This window comes from Siniperca chuatsi, linkage group LG16 (assembly GCF_020085105.1).
Source record: "Siniperca chuatsi isolate FFG_IHB_CAS linkage group LG16, ASM2008510v1, whole genome shotgun sequence".
NCBI classification, from domain to species: Eukaryota; Metazoa; Chordata; class Actinopteri; order Centrarchiformes; family Sinipercidae; genus Siniperca; species Siniperca chuatsi.
The window spans coordinates 2,419,029-2,435,769 of NC_058057.1; the positions used below are offsets into that span (position 1 = coordinate 2,419,029).

At 40.3% G+C, this 16,741-nt stretch overlaps 1 protein-coding gene across 6 annotated transcripts in view; it reads right to left on the minus strand.

Annotated features, from left to right (window-relative positions):
- fynb (FYN proto-oncogene, Src family tyrosine kinase b) overlaps positions 1–16,741 on the minus strand; it is a 90,307-nt gene that overhangs the window by 33,491 nt on the left and 40,075 nt on the right. For 5 of the 6 annotated variants that reach the window (XM_044168496.1, XM_044168492.1, XM_044168493.1 and 2 more), the window contains one exon: positions 6,434–6,690. In XM_044168496.1, the coding sequence (XP_044024431.1) occupies positions 6,434–6,680 (247 nt within the window). In that variant the 5' untranslated portion in view covers positions 6,681–6,690. Of the gene's footprint in view, positions 1–1,247; positions 1,365–6,433; positions 6,691–16,741 lie in introns of those variants that run through there. The other variant, XM_044168495.1, reaches the window with a different exon arrangement.

The following is a 16,741-nucleotide window of genomic DNA, read 5'->3' on the forward strand; positions in this document are numbered from 1 at the left end:
TGGCTCCCAGAGAATTCATCCTAATGACGTTGTTGATCTCGGGACTTTTCATCCAGTGCCACAGTCAGACGGTCAGATGGATTGTCATGAAATTGGGTACAGATTTTTATGTTCCCCCCAGGATGAACTGTAACAACTTTGGTGATCTCCTGAATTTTCGCACAGCGCCATCATCAGGTAATTTGTCAAAGACTTTGGTTCATGATGAAATACCTGCAAAACTAATCACATTCCCATCAGCCTCAGCTGTACTTTAATTTAGTGCTAATAAGCAAGTGCTAACATGCTAAACCAAGATGGTGAACATGGTAAAGGTTTGTGGAGGTGTTACAGCAGACAGAATTTTGTTTCTCTTTCCCTGCCCAGATTTATTCTGCCAGTCCAGGGATTACACCAGCGACTGACCATTTTTGCACAGTTTTGAAACAATTTAAACTATTCTCAAGCTCTATTTTTCATTCTTCACAGAACTACTTCCTTCACTTTTTGTGTGCAAATGAGTGCAACACCATGAATGCCTTTGAGGAGTGCCCATTTGCACAATTCACGTCAAGCCTACAAAAGACAGAGAATCCACAGAGAGAGAGACAAGAGGGGTAGTGAGATGCAGCCAGGGGGGAGGCTAGTACAGCAGACGTTTTGACCTGCCTTCCCGTATGATCATTCAGAATCCACTAAAAACTTTTGTCTTTAGATGTGGTGAGAAGACACATCTAACCAACTAGTTAGTTTCAAGCATACTAAACCCCTTCGTCTTGTAGTATTGTTAACCGTTGCTCCCTATAATTCTTTGCCACTACAGCTTTCCTGTGGTAGAATTGGCTTTGTAATTGCAGAGTAACCTTTGCAGAATCAAAATTCTTTTCATAAAGTACCTGAAGCCACGTTCTTATCCCCTCTGCCACATCTCCCTCCACTAATCCTACAAATTTTTCCCTCATTACAGGGGTAAAGGAATAGTAGCTCTTATTTTAATATCTCTCAGTAGCACTTCTCTCACAGGAATATTTTCTCACCCTTACACTCCCGCTTATTGCTTGCTTGTGGCAAACGTGATAAAGGAATTTAGGCTCATTGTAGGATGTGTTAACAGATCGCAGCAGGAGGTTAACAATACAAATAAAACTGTGAGGTGGAGAAAAACTGTTAACTACCCTGTTAGGTGTGGCGGGTAGAACATAAATCTAACAAAATAGTCCTTGATTTGGAGACATAACAGAGAAAAAACAGAAAAAAAAAACATTTACCCAAGAACGTAGAAAAGGTCTCAGTCGTAGTCATCTGGACACTGTTTTCAGAATAAAGACATTTCGGCTCCCATCCGGAAGTCATTCTCAATTGTGAAAATGGTCTGAGAACTCAGAAATGTAAGCTACTCTGTGTTGCTTAGGCCCTAGAGAGGAGTCTTCCTGAGTGTCTGCTGTTTGCCCTGCCTAGTTTCACCTGAAACTGACCAACTTTTGTTTCCATGATGGCCCAGTAATCAGTAATCAGGCCTATTGTTTTCTGGCTGCACCTCCCTCATCACTGTTACGTACCTGAGGGAGGTGCAGCCAGAAAACAATAGGCCTGATTACTGGGCCATCATGGAAACAAAAGTTGGTCAGTTTCAGGTGAAACTAGGCAGGGCAAACAGCAGACACTCAGGAAGACTCCTCTCTAGGGCCTAAGCAACACAGAGTAGCTTACATTTCTGAGTTATCAGACCATTTTCACAATTGAGAATGACTTCCGGATGGGAGCCGAAACGTCTTGATTCTGAAAACAGTGTCCAGATGACTACGACTGAAACCTTTTCATTCAGTAGTAGTTTGAGAACTCCATTTGTAATTGAATTCACTGTCTAACCACTGTCAGTGAATAAGACACTGAACTCTGTACTGGCTGACTCGTTGTGTTTCTCTTAATAAGACCAGCTAAATCCCTACAACATAGTTGCAGTGTCTTTGGAAAGGTGCAACATTGAAGTGTTTCTTTTATGGACTGACACCTGAACTGCATGAACAGACAGTAATGTGAATCCAGCCTTGAAGCGCAGTCATGAACTGCTTCGAAGATCGAAGTGTCCAGTGATAGAAGCTGGGATTTGGGCTGCCTCAATCCAGTTTGACTCCCATCAGACAGGCTAAAACCTCTCTAGACAAAGACCAGTGGCCTGAAAAACCTTTTCAGCCATTCCAGCACTATATCACCAGCAACTCTACTGAAATAGAATTTGTTTGCAAATAGGTACTGAAAAAGGTTTTTATACACTTTTCACGTTTAAAATCCTCAATGTAACTTTTTGCAGGTTTTTGCACAGTTTCCATAAAGCTGATATCTTCCTTTATGCTGTTGACCTAGAAAACTGAAATTATTTTCACACTACAGCAAGAGAGTTGTTGTGGAAAGTTGTAATCTGCCAGTGCAAAACTAGAGTGTGAAACTTCAGTACTAGGTTTACGTAATCCATTTGATTGCACTAAATACAGTTCAACTGAATGAGGTTTCATCAGTCTATTTTCTTTAGACTAAATTAGCAATGTCGTTTAGGAGAGATATGACCTGACAAAAAAATCACTTCTTAATGGCAGAGTATGGGGGGTATGCCCTAAACTACAGTACATTAGCTGGCTTTGTGTTTACTTCACTATACAGACATCATAATCAGCCGAATGGCTGGAATAGTGTTGTGTGGCTCGGTCCGAGCCACTTTGTTTTATTTCTCATTTACAGAACCAGAGCTGTGTGCAAACACCACAGTGCTTTTTCAGCGCACACACAGAATGGACAGCTAGCGGACCGTGAGGAGATATTTGCTGAATTTGACAAAAAGACATGTAGTAGATGAGAAACCCCATTAAATGAATCAAATTTGGCATATGTGCCACATGCTAGCTTTTACAAATGGTCTGTAAAGTGACATCAATTACATATACTGAAGTCAGCCGTCAACCTGTGAATAACATTGCAAATAAGGTGGCAGGGGGCTACGGTTATAGTTTAAGAATACACTGAGGTCTTCTGTGACGGTCTTATGGTAGATGTCTAATAATTATATAATGTTCTTCAAAGATTTTCAAGATATTGGGTTTTTTGCCATGTATAACAAATGTATAAACACTGGTTAAAAGAAACTACTATTACGGTCTACACTGCTGTCTTGTTATCATGTTGTCAGTCATATGTGAAGCACTTTGAACTGCACTAACCTGTATGAAAAGTGGTATACAAGTAAAGTTTGTTTGATTGATTGATTCACTTCCAAATAATTTGACTAATCTGTGGGTTTGTTTCCAACCTGTCTGATCGTCTGACGGCTTGTGTTTTTTGCACCATCAGACTTATGTTGCTGCATTACCAGATTTCAACAATTAACATAGTGAGTACAATGTTATTATCACCAATAATAATGGCCTAAATCATAAAAATTTTATAAACTGGAATTATCCTTTAAGAGGTTTAGATCTCTATCTATCTCACTATCTTAGGTTAGTTTGATTTGTCTTGTCTCATAACAGAGTACATGAGTGTTGAGCTAAGACAAAAGCAGCACTCAAAGTGTTTTGCTCAGATATGAGGTGACTGCAGCTGTTAAGCTGTTTCATGTTTCTGAGTGTTTGACAAATGGAAGTTCAACGGGCACTTCTTCAAAGTTAACTGAAACTCTCTTGATCACATTTATTCAAGTCATTTCACTTCAGACACTCACACCAGCCCGAGGCTTTCTGGGAAACAGTGTTGATATGAAGAAGCTATGCAAGGCTCATGCTGATAGGACTACAGATAGAGAGGACCTGCTGCTATTCATGTGACATCAAACAGAGAGAAGGGAGAGCAGACTGTTAAAGAGAGAGAGAGTGTCTTATTGAAACACTTTGGTGTATAACTTTCAGAACATAACAAGACCCTGAATGCATCAGTGAAGAGTTGTCTGCTGGAATCCTACTCAATTAGTTACATAAGGTCATAGGACTAGCTGTGAATTTCCATTTGGGGAAATGACATAAGCAAAAGATCAACTGATAATCAATAAGATGTCTGATACCAACTGCCAATTTGGGTTCTTCTACAGTGCAACTGAGGGGGTGGGGTGGGGTGGGGGTGATTGTGGCTGTTAGTCAAACAAGCTAGGCAGCTGTGTTAAAACAGAGGTTGAGAGGGAAGGGCGGCTTATGTCCAAATTTCACCACCAGGAGAAAATAAAAAAGCTAAACCCCACTCTGCTCCTCTGCCACTGTGAATTTGGATTATACAGAGCAGAAAATAATCCATACTTTGAGGGAGAGGACTCCTGCTAAGTTGAGTGGAAACGCTGTATTCATCTGCAGAGTAGCCTGAGCTCAGTCTAACATAAAGGATATCCTGAGTAGGAATATTCCCTACCTAAACAATGAGCCGGCGCACAAAGCCCTGTGCTAATGCCAGCCGGACGTTCCTGACAGGGCCGGGCTGGGGTCGGCAGTGGAGCTGTAGCAGGGGCTGTGAGGTGAGGATTGTCAGGATTTTGGGATGCCATAGGAAGTCTTTAACTGCACAAAGAATCCCTAAGAGTTTGTGCTTTTGCAGACGGAGGTGTGTGGGCGGCTGTGAGCTATCACTGGGCACATAGAATTCTGTAACTGTGTGGGAATGAAGTAAAAAGAAACAACCTTCACACTCTCGTACAGTATGTGCTGCAGATACTTTCCCTCTTCTGACAAACAATAAAGACACATTGCTCAAAGTAACTTTCAAAGGAACTATTTCTTCCTTCTGTGTTATTTGTTCTTTGCAAAATACCATTTGTCTCTCCTAGATTTTCTGTCTCTCGTTGCACTTACAGAGATGTCAAATGGCTCGACCACTCCCTACTTTTGATTGTTTGTAAGTTTTGGTGACCCAGGAACGGGCCAGTGTTTTACTTTCTTTCTGTAGCAATTTTTTTAAACTTTTATTTGATCAGGGTAATCCCTGCAATGCTTTCTTTGTTTAAATTTTATTATTTTATTATTTTTTAAAGGCTTTTTGCCTTCATTATATAGGAACAGTTGAAGAGAGACAGGAAAGGGGGAGAGAGAGGGGATGACATGCAGCAAAGGGCTCAGGCTGGAATCAGACCCAGGCCGCTGCAGCAGGGACTCAGCCTTAGTACATGGTGGCATGCTCTACCAGTCGAGCTACCGGGGCGCCTTTCTTTATCAGTCACACACATCCACACCTGGAAACTGGCCAGTACAACCACAGTCTGATCTGTTAGCCACTAAGCAGCTCCACTGGTACAGCTGAGGGTCAAGGGTCTTGCTCAAGGTGCATCAGTGGTAGTAATGGGGGAGGGGCCACAGCTGTTTCTCTTTCCCTACCCAGATTTATTCTGCCACTCAAGGCATTAAATGGTAAATGGACTGTACTTGTATAGCGCCTTTCTAGTCTTCTGACTACTCAAAGCGCTTCACACACTATATATCTCATTCACAAACATTCATACACTTTCAAACGTTACACGTTCAAAGAAACAAACTAATCATTCACACGCTGAAGGCACAGCCATCGGGAGCAATTTGTGGCCAGTACACGGATAAGTGGCAGAAACTGTATGGATGTCTAGAAAATGTGCAACCCTGAACAGCAACACTGGGTAAGTGTATGACAGAATGTAAAAGGGAGTGGTCTGCACTATGGTTAATTCTGTATGTACTGTATTATGCTTTATGATTAATATGTATGTCTTCTTGCGCTTTTCATGATTTCCAAATTCATTAGAGCTTCACAGAGCAGCATATCTAATTTTATCTTATATCTTAGACAAAGTTTGTGTCATCTTTAATCATCCACTGAGGATGACTGGCATTAATGTGACTGAAGGGTTCATAAAAAAAATCATAAAGAGAGAGTGCTGTTACATATAAACTTGTTTTGGAAAGAACATGAATGATTGGGTTAAAACAGTAATGAAGGCAGAATCCCTATTTATTAAAAACAGCCTTGATTTTATAAACCTTATTATCATTCATAACTACTCTGTTTGTCATATATCAATCAAGTTTGCACTGGACTGGGTATTTAAAGTATTTTTTTTTATCCGCTACAGCATACATATCTGCTCTGTAAATCACCTGTGTTCTCCTTTGAGAAAACAATTAGAAACCAAAAGGGAAAAATGTGTATTTGATATTTTTTGGTTTCATGATGGTGCCCCCTAGTTTTGCATTTATTTGACAACATATGGTTCCAGTATCAGTCTGTGTAGATGGAGACCTTATTTCCACACAACCAGTCAAATCTTGCATAAAGCACGTCTTCCTGCACCTTAGCTTGTTAAACAGGCTACCAAACAAACATTCACCAGGGAAAAGTGTTTAGTGGTTTTCACACAAGCTACAATGCACAATGAAATGAAAGTTGTAGCTCCCTTCACGCTACACTTCTGATCATGACCATTCCTGAATAACTTTGAACATCACATGTCCTTTACCTGTCCCACCACGGGTCCTCAGGGTTCCAGTGTGAGAGGAAGTGCTGACCCCTCCGAAGACGTTCATCCCCTGTCCGACGGGTGCGTGGAAGTTGTTGTAGTTGGGGATGGCGGTGACCCCGAAGCTGGGGTAGTGCTGCGGCGTGGGGTCAGCCCCATAGCGGTAACCTGCTCCCTGGGAGATGCTGGTGTCTCGGTCGTCTGTGAGTTTGGTTGCTTCCTTATCCTTGCATTGCACACAGCCCATTATCTATAATCTGTGGACAAGAGAGGAAAAGACATCAGGCTGGTTTAGATGAAACTGGCTGACTTGAGTAATACATCACAGAAAGGAAATAGTTAGAAATATCAAAGTGCATTGCATAAAAACAGAATGACTGTGCAGCTGAGATAAAAAACTCAAGAAATGTATAAAAGACAGCAGGTTGAGGGTGTGTAAAGACACATTTGGATCATAACTCTTAACTGAACATGACAGAGGAAGATTACATCAACAATAAGAAATAAAATGTGATAATGGGCAGGAGAAATAAAAACAAACAGGTTAAAAGAGCCTTAATGCAGGCAATGAATTCAACTTATATACTATAAGCTCGACTGGTGGATCGATAAGATGAAAAATGCTGTCTGGAAGAAGAACGAGGGGACAGAAAAGTGCTCGGCCGCACAGCATGCCAAACTGAGCTGAACTCATCACTCTGTTCAAGGTTTTCACTTCACACTGCTTTCTCTACTCTCCTTCCACTGATTAGCACTCTGGTCTGGGAGGCAGGGACCTTTTTTATAGCTTGACACAGCTTGGTCTCTGGATGACTCACACAAACAATGTGTCTCTTTCTTGGTCAGGAGGAATAACAGCTCCTATCACATTGATGTCAGGGAGGCTGGCCAGAGAGAAGGGGAGATGTGGAGGCATGGCGCTGTGCTGTCAACATCACCCTGTTGATCTTAATGGAGAGTGGTGGGAGGACGGAGTGTCGGCAACTGGACACTGGTTTTATCATGGAGCCGAGCAATCAAAGTCAGCCTGAGCAGCCAGAAATAGGAATCTTCACCAGTTTTCCACTAACGCAATCTACCTATAAATCTTCTCCCATAATCCTCTTAGTATAAAAAGTTCTACTGCATTCCAGAGAGCTGCAGAAAGCTGCAAATTCCAACTTTCTACTTCAGAAGCTGGAATTCTAAGTTGCAAATACAGTTACAGCAACACATACTGAGTAGGACATTGAGAGCCAAAGTGACAGTGAAACTTCCATGTTTTGTTCCTGAAGTACGAAACCCTCATTCAAAATCTCACTGACATTTTAACGCTAATACCGTAACTAAAAATACAGCCCTGGGACAGAGCCTTTCTCATATGTTGTGTGGCTCGCTTCATATCTTCAGATAAGTGTTATGTAAGTAAGTTTTGAAAAAATCGTTCTTTATTCAATATTTATGTTTTTAGCTGACTTTAATGAAGAGAGCGTTGAGTTTTATGGATATGGACAAAACCAAGTTCTGATGACATAAGAAGCCGTACTGCAGGGCTTGTAGTTTTTTCATGGGAGCTGTTTTTTCTAAACTAATTATTGTTTAACTTGTTTAACTGTTAAAATCATGAAGGTTTCAATTTCTAATAGCAACTGCTGTAGTGGATGTCTTAGAATATGAATAGAAAACATCAGGAACATTAATTAATTTTTTCAGAAAGACAGATGAAAGAAATGCCGAATGAGAGATGTGACATCATGACTTTGGCTCTCTATAGATTGTATAAAAATAGGGACACAAAATTGTTGATGTCACCAACAGATTATTTTAAAGTTTATTACAGTATTGCCTTTCAATAATTTAGAGGAAGTCACAAGAGACAGACAAAAAAAAAAAGACTGGTCAAAATCAAAGAAGCCGAGGCCGAGATATCCTGACTTTTAGTTCCTACTAAAGGTCAAGCTCCAAAAATGCTGAATCCCACATTTCCCACAATGCAACTCAATAGCATCTTTTCGTTAGTCACTTCTTGTCTGGTAATGCCCACATTTTTCAAATTCCACACCTCCAGCTGAACCTGAAAGTTAATTCTTGACATTAGACATAGAAGTTGACAAAATGTTCTTAATCAAGGTCAAGTAGCTTTTTCCATAGTCTTCATCAGTTTATTATTTTGACAGTGATCCACACCTCCTGTTTGTAACTTGCCGAACGGTTACAGCACATGCCATATAACCGCAACGTCGCTGGTTTGACTCCAGCCGGTGACCGTTGTTGGATGTCATGCCTCTCTCTCTCTTCCTCCATTTCCTGTCTGCCTCTTCACTCTCACTCTGTCCAATAAAGGCAAAAGAATGCCCCAAAAATATCTTACAAAAAAAAATTGTGGTCTCCAAGCCCGAGCAGAGATTTGTGTTGTCTTTAATATATAAATATATACAAACCTCATTACTATTGATCACAACTCTTTCCATTTATCATTCATGTTTGCACTGAGATGAGTATTTAATAAATCTCAGAGAGTTTCCCTTAAAAGGAAAGTTTTTTAAAGTTTTGAAGCTTGGATCTGTCTGCCACAATCGTTACTGAGCCTAAAAAACCTTCATACAAATTTAGTCAAAGAGGAGTAAGCCTGGGTGGAGCTGCAATTGCATGAGCAAGCAGCAACCACAATGGTTGACTGATAGGCTGAAACACCTGTCAATCAGGTAAACACACTCCCAAACATATTTCTCTTCGCCTTGATATCTCTTTAGTAAAGCAGCCATTCTCAATCACAAATGTCTGTCACCACTAAGGCACACATTAGGATAATGTGCCTTAATTTAATCACAGCAACTTCTTCCTTTACGGACTGGTAACATAACCACCGAACATATAACTGGGCATAACAGCATAGCAGAGTACATGGCTAAGCACAGGACTCTGTTACTTTTGTGAATGTACATGTATTGATTTGGTTCATGGTGTGGTGATGTGTTTTCACTGTTATTTTCGTAGCCACATGTTAAGTGATGTTAGTGATATTCACACAAACCCAGGGTCTTGTATGCAACTAACTATCCTCTTTCCTAAGCTGGCAGCGTTTATTCTACACAGTTCACACGTACACTTCAATTTGGCCCTTTAACAGATCCACATACATGGCCTTGCTGCCATTTTGAATTAACTTTCTTTGTCTGACGACATGTGGCCTCGGCAATAGCCGTCATTTGCCATTTGCTTCTATTATTTGTCAAATAAATGCTTGTGTATAATTATGCTGGTTTCTTTAATGTTGCAAGAGTGAATAATTTGCCAACCTTTTCTATGTGGAACTCCAAATCCTTCAACCTACTAGCTATTAATGGTAATTTTGGTAACATTCATTAATTTAATTATTAGTTGGAGTTCCAAATTGATAGTTTAGTATATTATATGAGACTCAATCAATTGATTGGATATTTACACAGTTTGGTGGCCCTTTAACCATTGTAAATCCCAACAAATGGTGCACCATGTACTGTTGGCAATTATTCAGAATTGTGTAGTATTAATTTTCAGCATAAGTTTTTGGCCAATATCAAATTTTAGATTACACTCACACTCACATTACAATTTTTAGACTAGCTAAAGTCTTTACATTTAACACCACCATAGGAGTAGACATCCTGCTGAACGTACAAAGAAGTACATTGTGGTGAAAAATGTATTTATCAAGTTAGCGAAAGCAATTGGATAGATTTCGGTTTACTACCACTTTAAGCCCTCATACTGTTACATTACGAGATGCTATTGCTGCTAGCCATTCAAGTTGAACCTAATCTGTAGGAATTGTAAGAATTTGGTCTAGTCAAGCTTTTAGTTGTTAATTTAAGTGCTCCTCCTTCAGCAACCAAAAGCTGATGCCTGGTTGCCAGCCTGGCAACCACTTTTAAAAGTTAGTGTTGAGCCCTGCACACTAAAAGTCAGGATATCTCGCCCTCTGCTGCTTTGATTTTGACCATTTTTTTCAAAATCTGTCTTTTACAAGCTCCCCGACTTTATGGAAGTGCAAAACAGAAAAACTACCAATAAGGTAATTGTCATTGAGTTGTGGTACTGTATAAAATCTGACTTGGCTTTTGTAATAAAGAGATACTATTGGGTTGCAATGAACCAAGAATCTATCCACTGTAGATAGCTATGTTGCAGAGAAGAAGGAATGTTTCTGTTATACACATGTGCTTGTAGGGAGGAACGAAATACAGCTCCAAACTACAGTCTAAAAACATCTTGAAATACTTTCTCAATAGTTTACTTATGACTAAGCTAGGATGGTCTTTCCCTCAGCAAAATTAAATGCTGAGATTTGAAAAATGACATGAGCCACACCACAGCGGGGCACAAGATTACCATTGGACAATTTGGTGTACAGAGGAATTATTGCCATCTAATTGTTTCTCTGCAAAACAAGGATGAAAATAACTGTCGGCATGGTATATCAGCACAGACACAATAGGCGATAAATCCAGGCTCTCCTCGGAAGACAAAGTGCCGGTCTGGCCTTCAGCTCCAGTCTGTCCTCAAATGTGTCACTTGAGAATATATTTCACTCCCCTGCTTTCCTTCTGTCTTCTGGCTCAGTCACTTCATGTGACTGCAGAGAGAAGCAGGAAATGTATTCACTTGTGACACACTGTGAGGACAGAGAGAAGAATAATGGAGGAGGGGTGTGGGCTTCCCCTTCTTAGCAGCAGCAATAAACAAGTGGAGGATCATAGAAAAGAACCTCACTCTTCTACAAATTGACAGTGTCACTGACACACCAATCTAATGGCAAGCTGCCGGAGACAAGAAAGTAAAAGCAACACAATGACACAATATCCGTCTACTGGATAAATATCGCAGTTAAATCTGCTGTGGATATTCATGTTCCCCAGATGATGATCCCTACTGGTTTCTGTGACCACCTTGACCTTTTGTCTAATGCCACCATCAAGGCAAAATTACAAAATGTACACAAGAAATAATCTAATCTAATCTAATGGGCAGGCTGACATGAAATTTACTGAGCACATTTGTGCAACCCAGAGGATGAACCCTTTCTAGTTTAGAAACTCCATGACTTACACAACTACAATGTAATGTAGCATATTCAGGTTTCTGAAAACCAGGATAGGACGCTTACATGTGCAATATACAGTGGTGGAAAGTAACTAAGTACATTTTGTCAAGTACTGTACGTAAGTACAAACTTGAGGTACTTGTACTTTACTTGAGTACTTCCATTTCATGCCATTTTATACTTCTACTCCACTTCGTTTCGGAGGCATTATTATGCCTTATTATTATCCTACATTTTCTTGACAGCTATAGTAACTAGTGACTTTACAAATTATTGCATACAAAATATATTTTAAGCTCATAAAATACGATGCATTGTTACAGAATAAACAGTAAATAAATTACTTTAAATTAACTCGTCCAACTACAACTGCAATATTCTGTTTACACATTAATTAATCAGTAATAACAATCCAATAATATAATATTTAATAATAAACAACACTCACAAAGGCCATTTATGCATTGAGTAATTTAACTTTTGATACTTCAAGTACATACTCATACTTTTACTTCAGTAACATTTTCCAGGCAGGACCTTTTACATTATTTTTACACTGCGGTATTTCTACTTTTACTTCAACAAAGGATCTGAATATTTCTTCCATCACTGACAAAATATAACGTGAACACTTCAAAAACCTGATCATAACCAGGTTTTACTCATTTTTAGCATCTTTACTGAGAACAGAAAAATCATTTATATGTTGTTCTTTCCATACTGATAATTGTAATGAACACTGCAACGTCTAGGACCAGCAAGCAAATCTTTAACCTTGTAGTCTTGTTGACATTCAATGCAGATTTTTGTGTCAAGATTACAGCATGCACAAAATGATCAGTGGCTACCTTTAGACCTGGGTCTTTGTTGATGCCAGTGCAGCCATTGAGAGAAACCCTCTTCTCTACCAATTAGAACAGCAGCCTCATACTGACTGACAAACCGTGACCACTCTCTTTCAACATATTTACAGACTGATCCCTGAGATGGCATGCTGGTGCACACAGAGGCTGAAATGCCTGTCAGCACAATCAGAGGTTGTCACAGGAAGTGGGGTGTTGGAAGGAGAGAAATGTTACCGTATTATTTGTGTTTTTTTTTAAACCAAACAAGATAACAGGTCTATGCCAAGGACGAGCCTTTGAAATCGAATGCCCTGTCTTCTCTCTTTGTGTAATTTTATATGTCCATTCTGTGTCTTGTTTTTATTGTTAGCATCTTTTAAGTGTTTGCTTTAAATTGCATGATCTAGGTAACTAAATGTCAACTGCTTTGAATTATGAGAGAGTAGAAAAAGTGTTTGTGATCCCAATTTTGGTTTTCAAAATCCTAAAATGTCATTGCTGGTGATTCAACAGAAGTGCAGCGCAGGGAAACACTACACACATAAAGTGTCTTATGGATAAAGACACAACCTCTGTGCTGACAGCTGCATTAAAGATCCAGTATGTAACATTTAGGAGGAGCTATTGGCAGAAATGCAATATAATATTTCTAAGTATATTTTCATTAGTATATAATCACCTGAAAATAAGAATCGTTATGTTTTTGTTACCTTAGAATAAGCCGTTTATATCTCCAGAGGGTGCGGGTCCCCTTCCACGGAGGCCGCCATGTTGCACCGCCATGTTTCTACAGTAGCCCAGAATGGACAAACCAATCACTGGCTCTAGACTGGTCCATTTGATTTTTTTCGGGAGTTTCGCAGCCACCATAGTTTCTCCTACACGCTTGGAACAGGAGGATGATCTGAGCAGTATTCAAATGGTTGCAAACTGCAATTTCAACGCTAGATGCCACTAAATTGTACATATCGGACCTTTAAGTAAATGCAAAGGGGATTAGGATGACTGCAATATCACCTTCGTGCTCCTTGTAATTGACTTTGTTTGACCCATGTCAACGACCTGGCATCAAACCCGTCGGCAGAGCAAAATGGCTGGCTCACACGTGAAGCAGCGGTGCAGCAGCACACGCCACAACGACTCTGTCAGCGGGCGCTGTAATCCTATGTGACAGGACGCAGGGCAGGCAGGGGGGCAGCAGCAATGCTACGCTCAGTGCAAGACTGCAGAGCATCTCTAATCGTATATGCTCACAGCAGACAGCAGCACCGACTGAGACCACAAACTGCTCTGCTTTCTGACTCTTTATGTAACCCGTGACGGGCAGAGGCAGACTGAATCGGCTTTTGCAAGGAAAACAAATGTATTGATCCCTCTAAGCCAGATGGAAAGCTGTTCCTGTGCAGTTTTTAAATGCTAATTTTTGGAGGAGGGGTGACGTGACGACGGATCAAGCCTATTTTCAGGGAAAGATATGGCTTAGCATTACAGCTGGTCATATGGAGCTGGATGTAGGTGGTTTTGATGAATTTTTGATTCTGATTAGGGGCAGATCATAAGTGATGACAGTGACATAAACACATATATGTGTAAATGCACTCATCCATGTACACATACAGTCAAACACACACACACACACACACACACACACACACACACACCACTGTAATATGTAAAGCAGTGTGGAGGCACTGCTGCCACCCAGAGTGACATTACACATCAAGCAGTAATGACTCTCTGCTGCTACCAGAGGCCCAGTTGGAGTATTGTTATTCTATTGTGCTATTCTAGTATTCTCTGCTGACAGAGACAGATGCAGCCCCACGAGCCAGAAACCCCCTAAATAAGAAGGTTACTTTCAAAACATAGATATTACCTTTTAACATTACAGGCCTAATTAAGGAAATGGCACATCATGCTATTACACTGACATTACAATAAGTTTACTTCTGAAATTTTGTTTAAATTCCAGACCTCTAAACATCGCCCACATCACTGTTTTTTCAAGATTCAAACAGGTCCCATTTGGAGAAACAATCAACCAATCAGCTTTGGAGGTGGGACACAAATAAGAGAATTGGGACATCTCCCTACATTGCCAGGTAGCTACCTACTTAGCTACACCCATGAAAAATAGCGACAAAAGAATGGGCACAAAAATGGTGACAAGTGAAATGACAACCCTTAAATTATAAACTACATCACATGCTACTGATTGATCAGGGCAAAACAAAACAAAATAACCCCCTTCCCAAACATAAATTAGCTAACATGAGCATGGTATCAGGGTGAATAAATGAAGTGAAAGTGAATGGTAATTCAGTCTGATAATCAGTATATAAATATTAGAAAGAGCAGAGCCTTGTCTGTTAAATCAAACTCTATAACCATTTGCTATAAATGGCAATTCCTTGACATATGTGTCCCTGGATTTTGATTTAAATCAGGAACTATGTCATTAAAGAATAGGTAAAGATCATGAATCTGACCAGACATTTGATCCCAGCCTTTGGTACTTGACAGTTTTTGATACTACAGACACATTTTAGTTGGTCCCAAAAAGTAGCCCTATATACACATGACAGATGAAAGGAAAAAGCAACATAAAGTAGCTCAGTAAGGTGTTGGTCCGCCTCAAGCCTTGAGAGAACAACTTCATTTGACAAGCATTAAAACCATGTTTGTGTTTGAAATATCCCGGTCAAAGTCCTTTCTTCTTCCCCCACAATAATCCAACAAATACCACATTCTGTAATTCAATTACTGTGTTTTTCTGACCAACTCTAATCAATTAGAACAACCATTTTAGCAATCAGATTACTGGATTCATGTGAAATGCAATCTACTTCAGTCCAAAGACAGCCGTGACAGTTATAAGCCCTGTTAGTCCGTCTGCTTTCTCCACAGCCTTCTGCAGGCCCAGGATGGGCCATGCTCATCACTGACTGCTCTCTTTGAACTGAAGGCTCTTTTATCTCTTTATTTCCCCCTTCCAGAGAAGTTGGTGGTGCTGAGAGAAGGTCATCTATATAATAACATCATACTAAATGGTGCTTGATATTCATATTTTTTGTATTAATTTAAATGGCCAGGATAACTTATATCTAATAGTAACCAACGTTTTACACTACAGCAGACAGCAAACTTGAACACCGCCACAGCAACTACACAGTCAACATCACTGTCAACAGAGACCCCAGTCTGCAGTGTAGTTCATACACTTTACTAATAAACCACAGAATTTAAGTAACTTTAGGCTTCATGATCAAAGAAAGTTTTTATATCATGTCAACACTTCTGTCCATATTCACACACTCCCTCCCTCTCTCTCTCTCTCTCTCTCTCTGCTGTGACTCTGCGTCACACTTTTTTATCATTTGATGTTTTTTTATAATGCCTGGTTTTAGCGGGTGCTGCAACCCCCCTTCCTTCCCTTCTTTTACGTAGCGCCCTCTCTGCTGATTAATTATTCCTCCTTTGCAGAAAAAGCCGCCACCTGCTTGCCGTAGGGGCTTTTTTGCTGTTTACTCCTCAAGTCTCTTGCTCCTCATCCCCGAGGGCTGCAGGAAACAGCTCTAAAGGTGACTAACGCGACAACCAAAACTAAGGCAGTTCATAGCATAGTTTCATTAATCCTTGCAAAGGGTCTCTAAAATGAATACATTTTCATATAAGGAAACATGAATCTCCTTTTGTCGGCTTGCATACTGCTTTCGGTATCCTCTCTTGATTTTTATCAGACCTAGTACCTCCTCCAATGTTTCAGCCACTTTCAACATAAAATCAATGAACCCGCTGGGAAAATCCAATTACAGAGCAGGACATGACCAGTAGTGGAGTCAGATCTATAATTAGTTAACACAAAAGGCTATTCATATAACAAAATTCATTAGGTTCTTTAATTTGAGCCGAAGACCTAAAGCATCTGAACATGTAAAGAGCGTGATTAAAGGAGTAAATGGGATGAAAAATAATTAACTCAATGTGAAATAAGGTGCTGTCCACCTGTGCTCCATGTCTAAGAAAAGACAAGGGGATAAAGAAGGGTGTTGGGGGGTCTGCCAGAGGCACGCCCACGTGCCACTCTGGGTGAATAATTCATGGGCTGGTTGTGCAGAGCTGAAGGTATGTCAAGGCGTTTGGGGGCAGCCGTTGAGGTAGACGCTGCATTTATATTTGATGGGGAGGTGATGGGGCAGGGTTCATTACAAGCAGGAGAGGAAGGAGGGGGCTCTGGGTAGTTGGTGAAAGAGGAGGGCACACTGTTGTATGAAACCCTCAGGGAAGGCTTTTTCCATCCCTTTGGTCATTGGAGGGCTTGTGTCTGTCTGAATGAAACACCTCCGGCTCCAGGAGAATGGAAACAGGATGGGTGGAGAGGACTACTAATTTGTTTTACAC